Source organism: Somniosus microcephalus, chromosome 10, assembly GCF_052327205.1.
Source record: "Somniosus microcephalus isolate GS21.2 chromosome 10, FLI_Smic_1.0, whole genome shotgun sequence".
Lineage (NCBI taxonomy): Eukaryota > Metazoa > Chordata > Chondrichthyes > Squaliformes > Somniosidae > Somniosus > Somniosus microcephalus.
Genome location: NC_140996.1, coordinates 73,214,325 through 73,231,463, shown reverse-complemented (window position 1 = coordinate 73,231,463; position 17,139 = coordinate 73,214,325). Strand labels below are relative to the sequence as shown.

At 43.1% G+C, this 17,139-nt stretch overlaps 1 protein-coding gene across 4 annotated transcripts in view; it reads left to right on the top strand.

The window, feature by feature from the left end:
• LOC147111547 (T-cell surface protein tactile) overlaps window positions 1–17,139 on the top strand; it is a 242,668-nt gene that overhangs the window by 221,757 nt on the left and 3,772 nt on the right. For all 4 annotated transcript variants that reach the window (XM_085998617.1, XM_085998614.1, XM_085998615.1 and 1 more), the window contains 2 exons: window positions 2,320–2,712; window positions 5,540–5,651. In XM_085998617.1, coding sequence (XP_085854743.1) covers window positions 2,320–2,712; window positions 5,540–5,651 — 505 coding nt within the window. The remainder of the gene's footprint in view (window positions 1–2,319; window positions 2,713–5,539; window positions 5,652–17,139) is intronic.

The window sequence follows — 17,139 nt, the reverse complement described above, 5'->3', positions numbered from 1 at the left end:
ATAGCTAAGATTCTCCACTTCCAGTAACATCCTTGTAAATCTCCTCTGTACCCTCTCTAGTGCAATCACATCTTTCTTGTAATGTGGTGACCAGAACTGCACACAGTACTCTAGCTGAGGCCTAACTAGTGTTTTATACAGTTGAAGCATAAACCCCTGCTCTTGCATTCTATGCCACGACTAATAAAGGCAAGCATCCCGTATACCTTCTTTACCACCTTATCTACCTGGCCTGCTACCTTCAGGGATCTGTGGACATGCACTCCAAGGTCCTTTCGTTCCTCTACATTACTCGGTGTCCTACTATGTAATGTGTATTCCCTTTCCTTGTTAGCCCTCCCCAAATGCATTACCTCACACTTCTCCGGATTGAATTCCATTTGCCACTGTTCTGCCCACCTGACCAATTTATTGATACCTTCCTGCAGTCTGTAGCTTCCTTCTTCAGCATCAACCACACAGCCGATTTTAATATCATCTGCAAACTTCTTAATCATATCCCCTATATTCAAGTCTAGATCATTGATATATACCACAAAAAGTAAGGGACCTAGTACTGAGCCCTGCGGAACCCCACTGGAAGCAGCCTTCCAGTCACAAAAACACCCATCTACCATTACCCTCTGCTTCCTGTCTCCGAGCCAGTTTTGAATCCAACTTGACACTTTGCCCTGGATCCCATGGACTTTTGACTTCGTGACTAGTCTGCCATGTGGAACCTTATCAAAAGCCTTGCTAAAGTCCATATACACTACATCAAACGCACTACCCTCATCTACCCTCCTTGTTACCTCCTCAAAAAATTCAATCAAGTTTGTCAAACACGACCTTCTCTTAACAATTCCATGCTGACTATCCTTGGTTAATCCGTGTCTTTCTAGGTGAAGATTTATCCTGTCCTTCAGAATTCTTTCTAATAATTTTCCCACCACTGAGGTTAGGCTGACTGGCCTGTAATTACTCGGTTTACCCTTTTCTCCCTTTTTAAACAAAGGCACCACATTAGCAGTTCTCCAGTCCTCCGGCACCACACCTGAAGCCAGAGAGGATTGAAAAATGATGGTCAGGGCCTCTGCTATTTCCTCTTTTGCTTCACTTAACAGCCTGGGATACATTTCATCCAGGCCTGGGGATTTATCTACTTTTAAAGCTGCTAAACCCTTTAATACTTCCTCTCTCACTATGTTTATTTCATCTAATATTCCATACTCCTCCCCCCTTATAGCAATGTCTGCTTCACCCCTGTCCTTTGTGCAAACAGACACAAAGTATTCATTAAGAACCCTACCAACGTCTCCCGCCTCCACACACAGATTACCCTTATGATCTCTAATAGTTATCCTCTTACTCTTTATATATTTATAAAACATCTTTGGGTTTTCCTTGATTTTACTTGCCAAGATTAGTCCCCCTAAGTAATCAATCAATTCCAGAGGCTTAGCAACAAATTCAAACACTTTGATTCACAATGGGCTGCACTGAGTTTGTTGGCATCGCTACACTATTGCAGGCTTCTGAAGTGGCCACAGCCAATCTCAACTACAAGTAGACTCCCCCATGGAGAATGGGAAATCCACCAAGAATAATGGCCCTGATTTGCTGTGGCTTCGACAGCGTACACTCAGCCATCTAAAAGACCCGCAAATTTTAAAATAAAAATGATGCACAAGCACTTAAAATTACTTATGCAAATTTTGGCCTGGATTAAAATCTTTAAAATTATTTTTCTAAAAATTAAATTTTTATTGTATTTGTTGTATTGAAAGGACTTTTAATTATATTTGAAAATGAGAACATTTATTTTTATTAGAGTTGTGTATATTCTTTAATTATTAGGGGATTCCATTCAGAAATGACAACAATGGAATCCTCCTTTCTGATTGGACGACCTGGCCCACATGATCCCAGGGATGCTTCTGAACCTCCTGCAGCCCTGGGATCCGTGGACCTTTACGCAGCCTGCAGGCTCAGAACCCGAAGTCTCCACAGCCAGGGAGTATATTTTTAGCGAGTTGTAGGTGTACTCTGGAGGTATGCCTCCGACTGCATTTCCGGGCCCTTGAAATGACCCTGAGTCCAGAAACTTGGCTGAGGTCAGGGGTGCATCTTGGTGGAGGGCAGAAGTCCTGGCACACTGAAGATTAATTCCAATTTCTCTATTTTATCCCAACCTCATTAATGTGCTGTATATTTCTTTACCCAGTGAGTGGTGCGAATGTAATCCTGTGTTTCTGGATTTATTTTAACTTGTGCTTCTAATTATGTATCTAGCGATTACTATACAGATTAATAGTTAATACTGGAAACTATCTCCTTTAGGCACTGAATCTTATACCAGCACTGATTTGACTACTAGGATTGGGCTATCAATCGCCACTGGTTTGTCCACTATCCTGGAAGAGTCTACCAGCACTGGACTATTCACCAGTGCTGGATTGTCCACCACCATTCAACCATCTCAATCATCGACTACCTTTGGACCATCTATCAGCATTGCACCATCCAGCAGTCGTGGGCCATCAATCACCATTGCGCTATCCACCACTGAGGGGCAGTCTACCACTATTCAGTCATTGACTAGCTTTGGATCAACCAACGGCACCGAATCATCTATGGAAAATATTGAAATACCAATCAATAAAACCAAATCATACACAACAATTGATTATTTGAACATGACAAGTGTCATCGGCAATACCATCGCTGACAAGGGTAAATATTACTTTATGGGTGTAAGTAAGGATATTATTTGGCTTCATGTGACTTTTGCTTAACTTTAGTTAATGAAACCAGGAGGCACAGTGACACTATCCTTCAGTCCAATAAGTGCAGGGCAGTGGCTTCTAGTAAAGAACGGATCTCCTTTAGATGAAGCACCATTGCTCATAAGATGGAATTATTTATTGTCCACATATTTAAATCTTGGAACTCAGAGACAGTGGAATCAGTCTGAAGGTAACAGAGAAGATCTTTATTTTGTACAGTTTGTGATTTGCATCTGCTAGGGAAATAGAACCATATTCTGGAATGTTAAGATAATCAAAAAATATTTAATTGTGTTCCTTTTAAAAATATTATCATATATTTTGAGAAGCTTTGCAGCTGATAAATTATTTCTCCATGATATACTACTTTTTATCATTTAGACTATTTAGACAATCCCCTGTGCACATTGCCACACCTGTAGCAGAAAGCTGGGAGCTTACGGTTACATAAAAGGGGTTATTTTTAACTTTACATAACTTAGAAATAATATAAATTAAATCAAGTGCATAACTGTGTATCAGGTTCCCTACAGACTCCTATCAATTTTGATTCAACATTGTACTGGTCCATGTCAAGTTTGATCGCAGATTGCGTAGTTGTGCCTGCACAAATCTTTTTCATTACTATGCAGGTGACACAAAATTTGGAAGTGTAGAGTAAACAGTGATGAAATATAATCATAGACTTCAAGAGGACATAGACAGACTGGTGGAATGGGCGGACACATGGCAGAAAAGTGTGAGGTGATACATTTTGGTAGGAAGAATGAGGAGAGACCATACATACTAAATGGTACAATTTTAAAGGGGGTGCAAGAGAGAGACCTGGGGATGCTTGTGCGCAAATTTTGAAGGTGGCAGGATAGGTTAAAAAAGCAGTTAAAGCAAATGGAATCCTGGGCTTTATAAATAGAGGCCTAAAGTACAAAAGCCAGGAAGTTATGCTAAACCTATATAAAACACTAGTTTGGCCCCAGCTGGAGTATTGTGTCCAATTCTGGGCACCACACTTTAGGAAGCACATGAAGGCTTTGGAGAGAGTACAGAAGAGATTTACTAGAATGGTTCTAGGGATGTGGGATTACTGTTACGTGGATAGACTAGAGAAGCTGGGTTGTTCTCCTTGGAGCAGAGAAGGTTAAGAGGAGATTTGATAGAGGTGTTTAAAATCAGGAAGGGTTTAGATAGAGTAAATAAAGAGAAACTGCTTCCAATGGCTGAAGGGTCGATAATGGGTGGACACAGATTTAAGATAATTGCCAAAAGAACGAGAGGCGACATGAAAAAAAACGTATTTTCGCAACAAGTGGTTAGGATTTGGATTGTACTGTCTGATGGGGTGGTGGATATAGATTCAATAGTAGCCTTCAAAAGGGAATTGGATAAATACTTGAAGGAGAACAAATTGCAGGGATATGAGGAAATAGCAGGGGAGTGAGACTAGCTGGATTGCTCTTCGATGGTGCTGCAGAATCGATGGGCCGAATGGCCTCCTTCTGTGCTGTACTATTCTATGATTCTATGGTGTGCATTGATGATGGGATGGAATAATTCTTTGTCCCAATTTCTTAGTCTTCAATTCATCCATTCTTGTTTTGGATGCAGAGACTCCCTGGGGGTGAAATTAGTCTTTGGTAATAGCACAAAATGGGCATTAGTTAAACAGCAGCCCATTTTACACCTGGCCCAATTTTATTTTCCATTGATTTTGCCGTAGACCAATTTCTTGACCTGCTCACAGATGTCCTGTAGAGGACGCCACACTGGATCAGTCTCCGCTCAAAAGCCTGAGAAAACTTTGTGGGCAGCTATCAGTGAGGTGAACGGCGAGCAACGTTCCTTCGCCGCTGACTGCAAAATCTGAGCCAATATGTTTATTATATGAATGGGTGCAATTATTTTATTTATATAGCTGCTCAGGAGCATTTTTTAGAAATTAAGCCAACTACCCCCACCCACCCCGACAATTCGAACTACCATTCCTACAATACGATTTTCCTCAATAAATCTCAAAACATAAATCACACCTGATTATTCCCTTTTGGTTTAACCTGTATATAGATGTAGGCTAGTTCAATTTTACTGAAAACCGGTACTTTACTTATGATATTTTTTCCGAATTGGCACTGCTGCCATATTGTTCCATGCGATGGGATGCCTATCGGGAATTGGAGCACAGAGGTCAGCGTGCCCACAGTAATGGATGGAAAATCACACAGAATTTTTTTTAAATTTGCTGAGGGGATGTGGCTGATGCTGTCTGGTTCACATTTATGGTCCTTCCGTCCTCACCCTGAGAAGGTGGTGGTTGGCCTTCTCCGTGAATCGCTGCGGTCCTTGTGCCTGAATGCCTGAAATGCACTCGTGCCACGTGAAGCTCTGCTCTGGGAGCACGAGTTTATAAAATCTGCCTCATGGGTATGGTGGATAATGAAAGTGAAAGCATTGAGCAACTACAAGTAATGCAAGCCTGATTCATCAATGGCGTATTTTCCCCCAACTCTTAATTCCTGTTTCTTTTCTTATCGGTAAAGCCCATCGGCCCTGAATTTCTACAAGGCTCACCTGATCTCCTGCCGTAACTTATTTGTGACATTGAAATTCACCACTGTTAGATTTGCTTTGAAGGGGTAATTTTTCAACTCTGCGCAGTGCCCACTCAAATTTCCAATTTGTGCTAATACTTGCTAAAGCTTCATTCAGCATTGCGGACTGCAAAATTAACCCCCATGTTTGGGACCTTATTTATCATTTTGTTACTGTGTATTTTGCAGAGCCTGAAGACACTGTTTCAGTGGCAGTGGTGGTTACTGTGATCCTGATCTTGGTGATCTGTACTGCTCTTTTATCTTATCTCATCAAATACTGGCAGGTCAGGAAGAAACTGTAAGTATCGTTTTGTCGATCTTTATATTGAATTAACATGTTTACAAACTATTAGCAGAAAGCAAAATACCTGTACTACAGATGCTGTAAGTCTAAAATAAAAGCAGAAAATGTTGGAAACACTCAGTAGGTTAGGCAGCATCTGTGGAGAGAAAAACAGAATTAACTTTTCAGGTTGATGACCTTTCGTCAGAACTCTTTAGCTGTGGGAGTAGGTGGGCTTGTAGTAAATATCAGTGGACTGTCAATCACCAGAGATAGAGAAGTCGAAGAAGACAAGAGAAGAGTCAAACATGGACCACGTGAAGGTAAGGGAGGGTTAGAAACAAATTTAATTAAATTCTCCTGTTCAGGGTGAGAACAAGAAGCAGAACCGACACAGTCGTTTATGTAGCGGAAGAAGTCATAGAGGGGACCTGAGTAGGAATGGATCAAAGAAAGCTCAACATTTCCTACAGAAAGATGAAAGGTCATCGATCCGAAACATTATCCCAATCTTCCTTTCTCCACAGCTGCTGCCTGTCATACTAAGTGTTTCCAGCATTTTCCGGTTTTATTACAGCCTCATTGCAGGCTACAGAGCAATGTATATTAATTTGAAAAAGTACAGTATGAATGTTATTCAGCACAGTTCCCTGTACAATCCTGTTGTGCAGAACTGAAGTTCTGATTTTGTGTACATTTTTGAATCAAATAAATGAGGATATTTCTCATTATAGCTTGAGCTTTCTCTGCAGTTATGAAGTTGGCAGATAGACTATTGCACATAAGAACAAGCTGAGCACATTGATATGTAAAGAATTTATAGTGCCCTCATATCCTCAGAATGTCCCAAAACCATTCATAGCCAATGAAGTACTTTCAAAATATAGTCACTGCTGTAATATAGGGAAATGTGGCAGCCAATCTGCACCCAGATAAATGGCCAAATAATCTGTTTTAGTGTTGTTGGATGAAGGATAAATGTTGGGACAAGGCAGTTGTTAAATTCTATGGGTAACTCCAGCTGAAAGAATCTGTGATAATTGTCTTTTTAGAGGCATGATTTTTTAAAAGCTTAGTCCTAGTTATTCAAAACATTACTGGAAAATGATTTGATAAACACAATATAAAACATGAAGACAGTATAACATTTGAGAGAATGACTCCAAGTCCAGAATGGCTCAGTTGGTAGCACTCTGAGTCAGAAAGTTGTGAGTCCCTGGTCTAGGCTGACACTCCAATACGATGCTGAGGGAGCATTACCTTTCAGATCAGATGAGGTGTTAATCTGAGACCCTGCATGTTTAGATGGACAAAAATGATCCCATGGCACTCTGGAAATCCTGGGCAGTATTCCTCCTTTCAACATCACTCCCAAAAAATAGATCAACTGGCCATTTATCCAATTTTCTGCGCAAAGTGACTGCTGTATTTGCCCACATAACAAATTTGACTGCATTTCAGAAATAATTCATTGGGTGTAAGGTGATGAGGGCTATATAAATAAAAGTTCTTTCTTGTAATAACATAGACATGGAGCTCCCTAAGATTTCTGCCTATTTTAATTCCTCATCCCCTCTCAGAATTCTAAGAAGCATCCTTAAATATACAGAATAAAACACTGTGGCCTAGAAATTCAGTGGCCTGCGCCACCAGTTTGCGCCCAAAGAGGGCACTCAGAGGCTTTTGCGCCACTGGCCACACCTACCGCGATATTTAGCGGGTCGCTAATGGCGGCATTAGCCTGTAGCGCTGCGCCGCCACCGATGACGTCATCGGTGTGCGCAGCGCCCCGCTATCGCCCCGATGGCCATATTTGGTCGCGCCCACCTCCTCAGTGCCGGCCGCAAATAGCGACCGGTACACAGGGGCCTACCTGTGGCGGTAGTGGCGCTAGTTAAGGTGGAGGTGTGGCCGGCCGCTTTTTCGGCGCCCGCCTGCCCGCACCTCCGTCCCTGGCCTCCTACACCCCCCCCCCCCCCCGCGGCATTGCCAGCTGTTTCCCGAGAGCCCGGCACTTCTCCTTGGTGCCGGGCTCATTTGCCGGCACTCGCGAGCGGGGATCGCGCTGTTGCAGGCACCTCCCCCTTAACAGTGGGAGGAAGGCCTGCAGTACCGCAGCATGCCGTGCCGCAGCGTGTGGCGCTGCGGCCCTTAGCGCGCCGATATTCAGTTTCAGCGCCCCAAGCGGGGCGCGGGAAGCCTCGTTTAGCGGCCCGCTTCCATTTGGGGCGCAGAAACTGAATATCCGGATGGCGCAAGTGGCTCCGCTCGCAGCGGTAATTCCGGCGCCCAGGCGAGCTTGGCGCCCCAAACTGAATTTTTAGCCCTGTGTTTTCCCAATGACTCCTCTAATAAGTGCCCTGACCAATGTGGTACTGAGCCACATAGGCCAGAAAGAGGGGAATAATAATTGAAGTCTCCAGCTCCTGATTGTTATCCAGTGACTCCTGTTGGAAAGTGCATGTCTGTGAAAGTCAAATAAGGACAGGATTGGCTTTGTCACTGATTACCAACATCTATGGTGAATGGCTGACTAACACTGAGGTCCAGACTTGTGCAGAATTAGATTGCATGTCAAACACAGGACCACCGCCACAAAGACACACCCCTGACCCTAGCTGATCTTACGGCCACAGGGTTATTAACATATTTTTGATGGGCAGGAGCTGGGGTGGGTCTGACCAGAATGGGGCAGAGCTTTGCTGTGGCAGGCCTTGGAGATCTTGCCAGTAGCCTCAGAGGCACATCTGCCACTCCAGCCATAGTATTTCCATGTTTCAACATTTAAATGACCCCTCCGCCATCGTAGCAACACTGGACGGCAGGGATGGACAGCCTCCTTTTCATCCAGCACTGCTATTGGTGCAAATGATAAGAGATATGTTGGATGACATATTTTCATCATTCGCATATAGCCTGCCCATAAAAGAGATGTAAAAATGGCCGAGCACTTCCATGACCCATTTCCCACATTGGACTGAGAGACCAATGATGGGATGTCAGGGAATCCCAGCTTCACTGACTAGCCTACGCATGAAGGACAGACACTTGAATAAGATGCTGAAGGGATACTACTCCTGTGGGACCTTGACTCAGCACTTTTTTGGAAGTTAGAGAAAATATTTCATGAAAATTATTTGAGCTGATTTAATAATGAAGTTTTCTATTTCAATATTGGGTCCGTAAGTGTCGATTCCCTGATTAGGTTTGCCTGATCAGTGCGACTTCTGGCTGGGAGATGCTACTTGGGGAATGAGTTCTATAAAGCAGTCTTCTAAACTGAACGCACTGTAATGGAATATTCAGACACATTTTGCATTGCCACTTGGAGGCTGCAATAGACTTTCCCATAACAATGATGAAAAGAAGCTCACGTCCGATGATGCAGAGAGACAGACAGTTCATAGGGAGGAAACTGAAGTACTCAATTTACATTCAAATAATTATAATGTACTGTAATTTCAGTAATATTCATCATAATCATTCTTGTTTACAAACAGAGTCTGCTGTTGCCTCACTTCATCTCAGTCAGGTAGTGCATAATAACAACTTCATTATGGCATTCATCAAATAGTTTCCTCCAGAAGAGGCTTGCTGTGGCCCATGGTGCAGTCGCACCACACAATGTGATTGTTATTAAGCTGTGAGCTCTGCCAAGTGATCGTTAATGTTACACAGAAGATGCAGAGTAACAGAACGTGCACAATAACACCGACACATCTGAAAAAATGCCAACACATCTGGAATGTGCAACTTTCATCAAGGAATCAAAAAAAATCTTTACTTGGCGCTTGTCATTTTGATGTGTGTTTAGGATATAAATCTCACTGAAGAGTGGGCTTTGTTCATTTATTTATTTTTTGTTCTCGGATGTGGTAATGCTGGCAGATGTTGGGTTATTTCCCATCCCTAGTTACCCTGAGGGCATTACGAGTCATACCACACAATGTGGGATTGGAGACACATCTGCGCCAGAACACCTAGGGATGGCAGGTTCCCTTCCCTGAAGGACATTAGTGAACCAGTTGTAGGGAATTCGACTCAACTCCAATTGAATACAATGATACTTTATTTAAGACTTGTAAAACTTAACACATTACAGTACATGAGCGATAGTTTACAGAAATAAGCAGAAAGTTTATCGCCCACTCCATCCTGGATAGAAGTGTGCCTCTTGATGTTCCTCTTGGATGCTTTGCCTCTTGCCTCGAAATTCTCTACACTAAACAGCCTGAACGCTCGTCCTTAACACACCTGAAAATGGCCTAATCTAATCAGCACTAACCACACTTACTTCCCTTGTTCCTGATCATGTCCTGTCTTTCTAGCATTGTAGCTGAGGTTTATTCCAGCTTCAATAACAGGATACAGTTTGCTGACTTTGCTGCTCTCTACACAATAGCTGCTAACTATATTAGTTAGCTATAAATGCTATTGCCAAGCTTTCAAGCAAATTAATCCTTTCTTACAATCCTTACCTTGAGGAATTTCTGATTCCTCACTTATGATACAACTTATCTCTTGAGTAACTTAATGGTCTCCAAAGTCTGTTGGCGCCTGTTGATGAGTCTCAATGTGCATCACACACACAAAATTAATATCATAACAATACCTGACACATTTCATTCAGAATTCCCTCTGATACATCGGTTTCTATCTTCGTTATCTCCCTTAATAGACCCCTCTCTTCCTTTGACTACCCTTTTACTATTTATATGTTTATAAAAGACTTTTAGGTTCCCTTTTATGTTAGCCACTAATGTATTCTCATACTCTCTCTTTGCCCCTCTCATTTTCTTTTTTATATCTCCTCTGTACTTTCTATATTCAGCTTGGTTCTCCACTGTATTATTAACCTTACATTTGTCATAAGCCTTCTTTTTCTGTCTCATTTTAACCTCTATATCTTTAGTCATCCAGGGAGCTCTAACTTTGGCTACCCCTCCTTTCCCCCCTCATGGGAATGTGTCTACACTGTACCAAAACTGGCTCCTCTTTGAAGGCCTCCTTTACTGTTCAGTTACTGTTTGGCCCATCAATTTTTGATTCAATCCACCCAGGCCAGATCCCTTTTTAACCCACTGAATTTATCCTTCCTCAAATTAAGTATTTTTGTCCTTTTCTATAATGATTCTGAACCTGATCACTGTTGCCTAAATGCTTTCCCACTGAAACATGCCTCCACTGGGAGTAATCCAAAGATTATTACCTTGGAGGTCCTGCTTTTTAACTTCCTTCCTAGCTCCTGAAACTCAGATTGCAGGACCTCAACCCTCTTCCTTCCTATGTCATTGACCACGCCTTCTGGCTGTTCCCCTTCCCATTTCAAAGTGTTCTTCATCCTCTCAGTGGCACCAGGGAGGCAACACACCACGTTGACGGTTGTCGTAACACCTGTCTATCCAGTTAGCTATTGGATTCTCTATGACCACTGCATTTCTACAATTTGCTATGCCCCTCATGTAGTCATTTGCACCACAGTGCCATGGACGTGCTCTAGACTGCACTCCTTCAAGGTGTCATCCACCTCATTGGTATTCAGCACCGAAAACTGTTTTGTAAGTGCCACACTCCTGGAGGATTCCTGCACTGCCTGGCTCTTCCTATGCTGCCAGATGGCCACCCACTTATTATTCTCCTGAACTCTGATACTTTCATCTTTTATCTGGTAAGGCGTACATTGATTTAGAAAAGTGGAACTGCCATAAATATTGTTACTGACTGTTCATCTGGTGACAGTATTAAGCTAGACTATAGCCTTGTATGTGTTAGCAGCAATGTAAACTCAACAGAAAGATTTCCTCTGATCACTATTTCTATTGAAACCGTGACCCTGTGTGCACAGAGCTGGGAACATAAGAACATAAGAACATAAGAAATAGGAGCAGGAGTAGGCCAATCGGCCCCTCGAGCCTGCTCCACCATTCAATAAGATCATGGCTGATCTGATCCTAACCTCAAATCTTCTATCACTCTGCATCCACCCGAACCCATGTGATCTCCCGGGAGAGGCGAAAAACCAGATAAAGACCCAATGGCCAATTTGGGAGAAAAAAATCTGGGAAATTCCTCTCCGACCCATCTAGGCGATCGAAATTCTTCCAGGAGATCACTCTGTCCCTATATTTTCTACAGTACTTACCTTCTGTAAAGGCGATCTCCACCCCAGCCAGGAACAGGAATAAAGCCATCTCCTGAAATCTAACACAGAATTAGAACACAGTAGGAGCAGAACCAGGCTACACGGCCCCTGGGCCCACTCCACTACCCACAGGGCCATGACCATTCCGAACCTAGACTCATGTCCAATTTCCTGCCCGCTCCCCGTAACCCTTAATTTCCTTTACTTCTAGGAAACTATCTATTTCTGTTTTAAATTTATTTAATTATGTAGCTTCCACAGCTTTCTGGGGCAGCAAATTCCACAAACCTACCACCCTCTGAGTGAAGAAGTTTCTCCTCATCTCAGTTTTGAAAGAGCAGCCCCTTATTTTAAGATTATGCCCCCTAGTTCTAGTTTCACCCATCATTGGGAACATCCTCACCGCATCCACCCGATCAAGCCCCTTCACAATCTTATATGTTTCAATAAGATCGCCTCTCATTCTTCTGAACTCCAATGAGTAGAGTCCCAATCTACTCAACTTCTCCTCATATGACCACCCCCTCATCCCCGGGATTAACCGAGTGAACCTTCTTTGTACTGACTCGAGAGCAAGTATGTCTTTTCTTAAGTATGGACACCAAAACTGTATGCAGTATTCCAGGTGCGGTCTCACCAATACCTTGTACAACTGCAGCAATACCTCCCTGTTTTTATATTCCATCCCCCTAGCAATAAAAGCCAACATTCCATTGGCCTTCTTGATTACTTGCTGTACCTGCATACTAACTTTTTGAGTTTCGTGCACCAGGACCCCCAGATCCCTTTGTACTACAGTACTTTCCAGTTTCTTGCCATTAAGATAATAACTTGCTCTATGATTTTTCCTGCCAAAGTGCATAACCTCACACTTTCCAGTATTGTATTCCATCTGCCAAATCTCTGCCCACTTACTTAGCCTGTCTATGTCCCTTTGCAGGTTTTTTATGCCCTCCTCACTACTTTCCGTCCCATCTTTGTATCATCTGCAAACTTTGATATGTTACACTCGGTCCCCTCCTCCAAATCGTTAATATAGATTGTAAAGAGTTGGGGACCCAGCACTGACCCCTGCGGAACACCACTAGTTACTGGTTGCCAATCTGAGAATGAACCATTTATCCCAACTCTCTGCTTTCTGTTAGAGAGCCAATCCTCCACCCACGCCAGAATATTACCCCCAATCCCGTGATTTTTTATCTTGAGCAATAATCTTTTGTGTGGCACCTTGTCAAATGCCTTTTGGAAGTCTAAATACACTACGTCCACTGGTTCCCCTTTATCCACCCTGTATGTTACTTCCTCAAAAAACTCCAGCAAATTTGTCAAACATGACTTCCCCTTCATGAAACCATGCTGAGTTTGTCCTATTAAATTATGTTTATCCAAATGTCCCGTTACTGTCTCCTTAATAATGGACTCTAACATTTTACCAACCACAGATGTTAGGCTAACAGGTCCATAGTTTCCAGCCTTCTGCCTACTACCCTTTTTAAATAAGGGTGTTACATTAGCAGTTTTCCAATCTGCCGGGACCTTTGCTGAGTCCAGTGAGTTTTGGAAAATTATTACCAATGCATCCACAATCCCTGCCGCTACTTCCCTCAAGACCCTAGGATGCAAGCCATCAGGTCCAGGGGATTTATCCGCTTTGAGTCCCATTATTTTACCAAGTACCACTTCCTTAGTGATTTTAATCGTATTTAGTTCCTCCCCCCCTAGAGCCCCCTGTTTGTCCAGTGTTGGGATATTCTTAATGTCCTCTACTGTAAAGACTGATACAAAATAATTGTTCAGTGTTTTTGCCATCTCCATGTTTCCCACCATTAATTTCCCGGTCTCATCCTTTAAGGGACCAACATTTACTTTAGCCACCCTTTTTCTTTTTATATAACTATAGAAACTTTTACTGTCTGTTTTTATATTTTTTGCTAATTTACTTTCATAATCTATCTTCCCTTTCTTCATCAATCTTTTAGTTATTTTTTGCTGTCTTTTAAAGACTTCCCAATCTTCCATCCTCCCACTAGATTTGGCTACCTTACATGCCCTTGTTTTTAGTCGAATACTATCCTTAATTACTTTACTTAGCCACGGATGGCTATCTTTTCTTTTACACCCTTTTTTCCTCAGTGGAATATATTTTTTTTGGAAGTTGTAAAATAACTCCTTAAATGTACACCACTGATCATGTACCGTCTTACCCTTTAATCTATTTTCCCAGTCCACTCTAATCAATTCCGCTCTCATACCTTCATAGTCTCCTTTATTCAAGCTCAGCACGCTTGTTTGAGATCCAACCTTCTCACCCTCTAATTGAATATGGAACTCAACCATGTTATGGTCACTCATTCCAAGGGGATCCTTTACTAGGACATTTTTAATTAATCCTGTCTCATTACACAGGACCAAATCTAAGGTTGCTTGCCCCCTGGTCGGTTCAGTTACATACTGCTCAAGAAACCCACCCCTAATACACTCAATGAACTCATCCTCAAGGCTGCTCTGCCCAATTTGATTTATCCAGTTAATATGATAATTAAAATCCCCCATAATTATAGCTGTTCCCTTATTACAAGCCTCAACTATTTCCTGATTAATACTCCGTCCAACAAAGTTGCAACTGTTCGGAGGCCTATAGACTACACCCACTAGTGTTTTTTTCCCCTTATTATTCCTTATCTCCACCCAAACTGTTTCACTATCCTGCTCCTTTGACCCAATATCATTTCTCTGTATTATAGTGATTCCTTCCTTTATTAACATAGCCACCCCAGCTCCTCTCCCTGCCTGTCCTTCCTGATTGTTAAATAACCTGGTATGTTTAATTCCCAGTCATGGTCACCCTGCAGCCATGTTTCTGTAATGGCCACAAGATCATACCCATATGTCGTTATTTGTGCCGTTAACTCATTCATTTTGTTACGAATGCTACGTGCATTCAGATAAAGAACTTTCAAATATGTTTTGTAACACTTAGTTCCTGTTGTTTTCCCTTTTTAGTACTTTATTTTTTACTCCATACCTTCTGTCCCTTCCTGACACATTCTGTTTTTTAATTCCCCCACTGCTACCTAAGTCTATGACCTTCTCTGTTGTCATTTCTATTATTTGCTCTCTCGAAACCTCCCCCCCCCCCCCCACTAATTAGTTTAAAGCCCTCTCTACAGCCCTAGTTATATGATTTGCCAGGACTCTAGTCCCAGCACTGGCCAAGTGGAGTCCGTCCCAACGGAACAGCTCCCTCCTGTCCCAGTATTGGTGCCAGTGTCCCAAGAAGCAAAACCCATTTCTCCCACACCAGTCTTTGAGCCACGCATTTAACTCTTTAATTTTATTCATCCTAGCCATATTCGCTCGTGGCTCAGGTAATAACCCAGAGATTATTACCCTTGAGGTTCTGTTTTTTAATTTGACCCCTAGCTGGTCATACTCCTTTAACAGAACCGTCTTCCTTGTCCTATCTACGTCGTTTGTACCAACATGGACCACGACAACTGGATCCTCCCCCTCCAAGTTTCTTTCCAGCCCAGAAGAGATGTCCTTAACCCTGGCACCGGGCAGGCAACACAGCCTTCGGGACTCCTGCTCTTGACTGCAGAGAACCCTATCTATCCCCCTAATGATACTATCCCCTACCACTACAACATTTCTTTTTATTCCCTCCACTTGAATGGCCCCCTGTACCACGGTGCTGTGGCCAGGTTGCTCATCCTCCCTGCAGTCCCCGCTCCCGCCCTCACAGGGAGTAAGAGCCTCGATCCTGCTGGACAAGAACAAGGGCTGCGTCTCCTTCAACACTACATCCTGGATCCCTGTACCTTCCTCACTCGTAGTCACACCGTCCTGTCCCTGACCACGGACTACATCTGCAGTAATTAACTTCATAGGTGTGACCATCTCCTGAAACATAGGGTCCAGGAACTTCTCCCCCTCCCTGATGTGTCGCAGTGTCTGAAGCTCGGTCTCAAGCTCCATAACATGGAACTTGAGTTCCTCTAGCAGCAAACACTTGTCGCAGATGTAATCACCGTGAGCCTCAATGGGGACCACCGGCTCCCACATCTCGCAACAGTAACACATCACCTGCTCCATTCTATATAAATAATTAAATTTCTTATTATTAGTTATGAAGACCCTGCCCGGATAGAGATGATAATGTCACACCGCTATTCAAGGGACTTACCATCTGCTAAACAGAGTGGCTTGCTAAATAGAGTGGCAATGGGAATTTAATGAGTGGGAATTCAGTGTGGAGGTGCTAAGTAATTTAAACCAAGGGGCAACAGTAAATATATAAATATTCAGTGTAATTAATTATATCTAAAGGGATTTTTTTAAGCAAAATGATTGGACAGCTGAGACCTGTTGCCTGTAATTCCTGTGCTATGTGGGAACTCCAAGAAGCTTCATGTGTCCTGGATAACCATGTGTGCAGGACGAGCCTCCAGCTGTTCAAGCTTGAGGTCAGGGTTTCTGAGCTTGAGGAGCAGCTGGAATCATTGCAGGGCAGACGTGAAGCGGAGCATTTCCTGGATTGTACATTCCAGGGGGTGGTCACCCTACAGCTACAAAGAGTTCAGGAGAATTTTAAAATCAAGGCGTTGCTTAACCAAGAGCCAATGTAGGTCAGCGAGCACAGGGGTGATGGGTGAATGGGACTTGGTGCGAGTTAGGACACGGGCAGCCGAGTTTTGGATGACCTCAAGTTTACGTAGGGTAGAGTGAGGGAGGCCGTTCAGGAGTACATTGGAATAGTTAAGTCTAGAGGTAAAAAAGGCATGGAGACGGGCGATATTACTGTGGTGGAAATAGGCAGTCATAATTATGCTGCGGATATGTGGTCGGAAGCTCATTTCAGGGTCAAATATGACACCAAGGTTTTGAACTGTCTGGTTCAGCCTCAGACAGTTGCCAGGGAGAGGGATGGAGTCAATGGCTAGGGAACGGAGTTTGTGGCGGGGACCGAAGACAATGGCTTCGGTCTTCCCAATATTTAATCGGAGAAAATTTCTGCTCATCTAGTACTGGATGTTGGACAAGCAGTCTGACAATTTAGAGACCATGGAGGGGTTGCGAGAAGTGGTGGGGAGGTAGAGCTGGGTGTCGTCAGCATACATGTGGAAACTGACGCTGTGTTTTCTGATGATGTCGTCAAGGGGCAGCATGTAAATGAGAAATAGGAGGGGGCCAAGGATAGATCCTTGGGGGATACCAGAGGTAACAATGCAGGAGTGGGAAGAGAAGCCGTTGCAGGTGATTCTCTGGCTACAATTAGATAGATAAGAATGGAACCAGGTGAGTGCAGTCCCACCCAGCTGGACGATGGTGGAGAGGTGTTGGAGGAGGATGGAGTGGTCA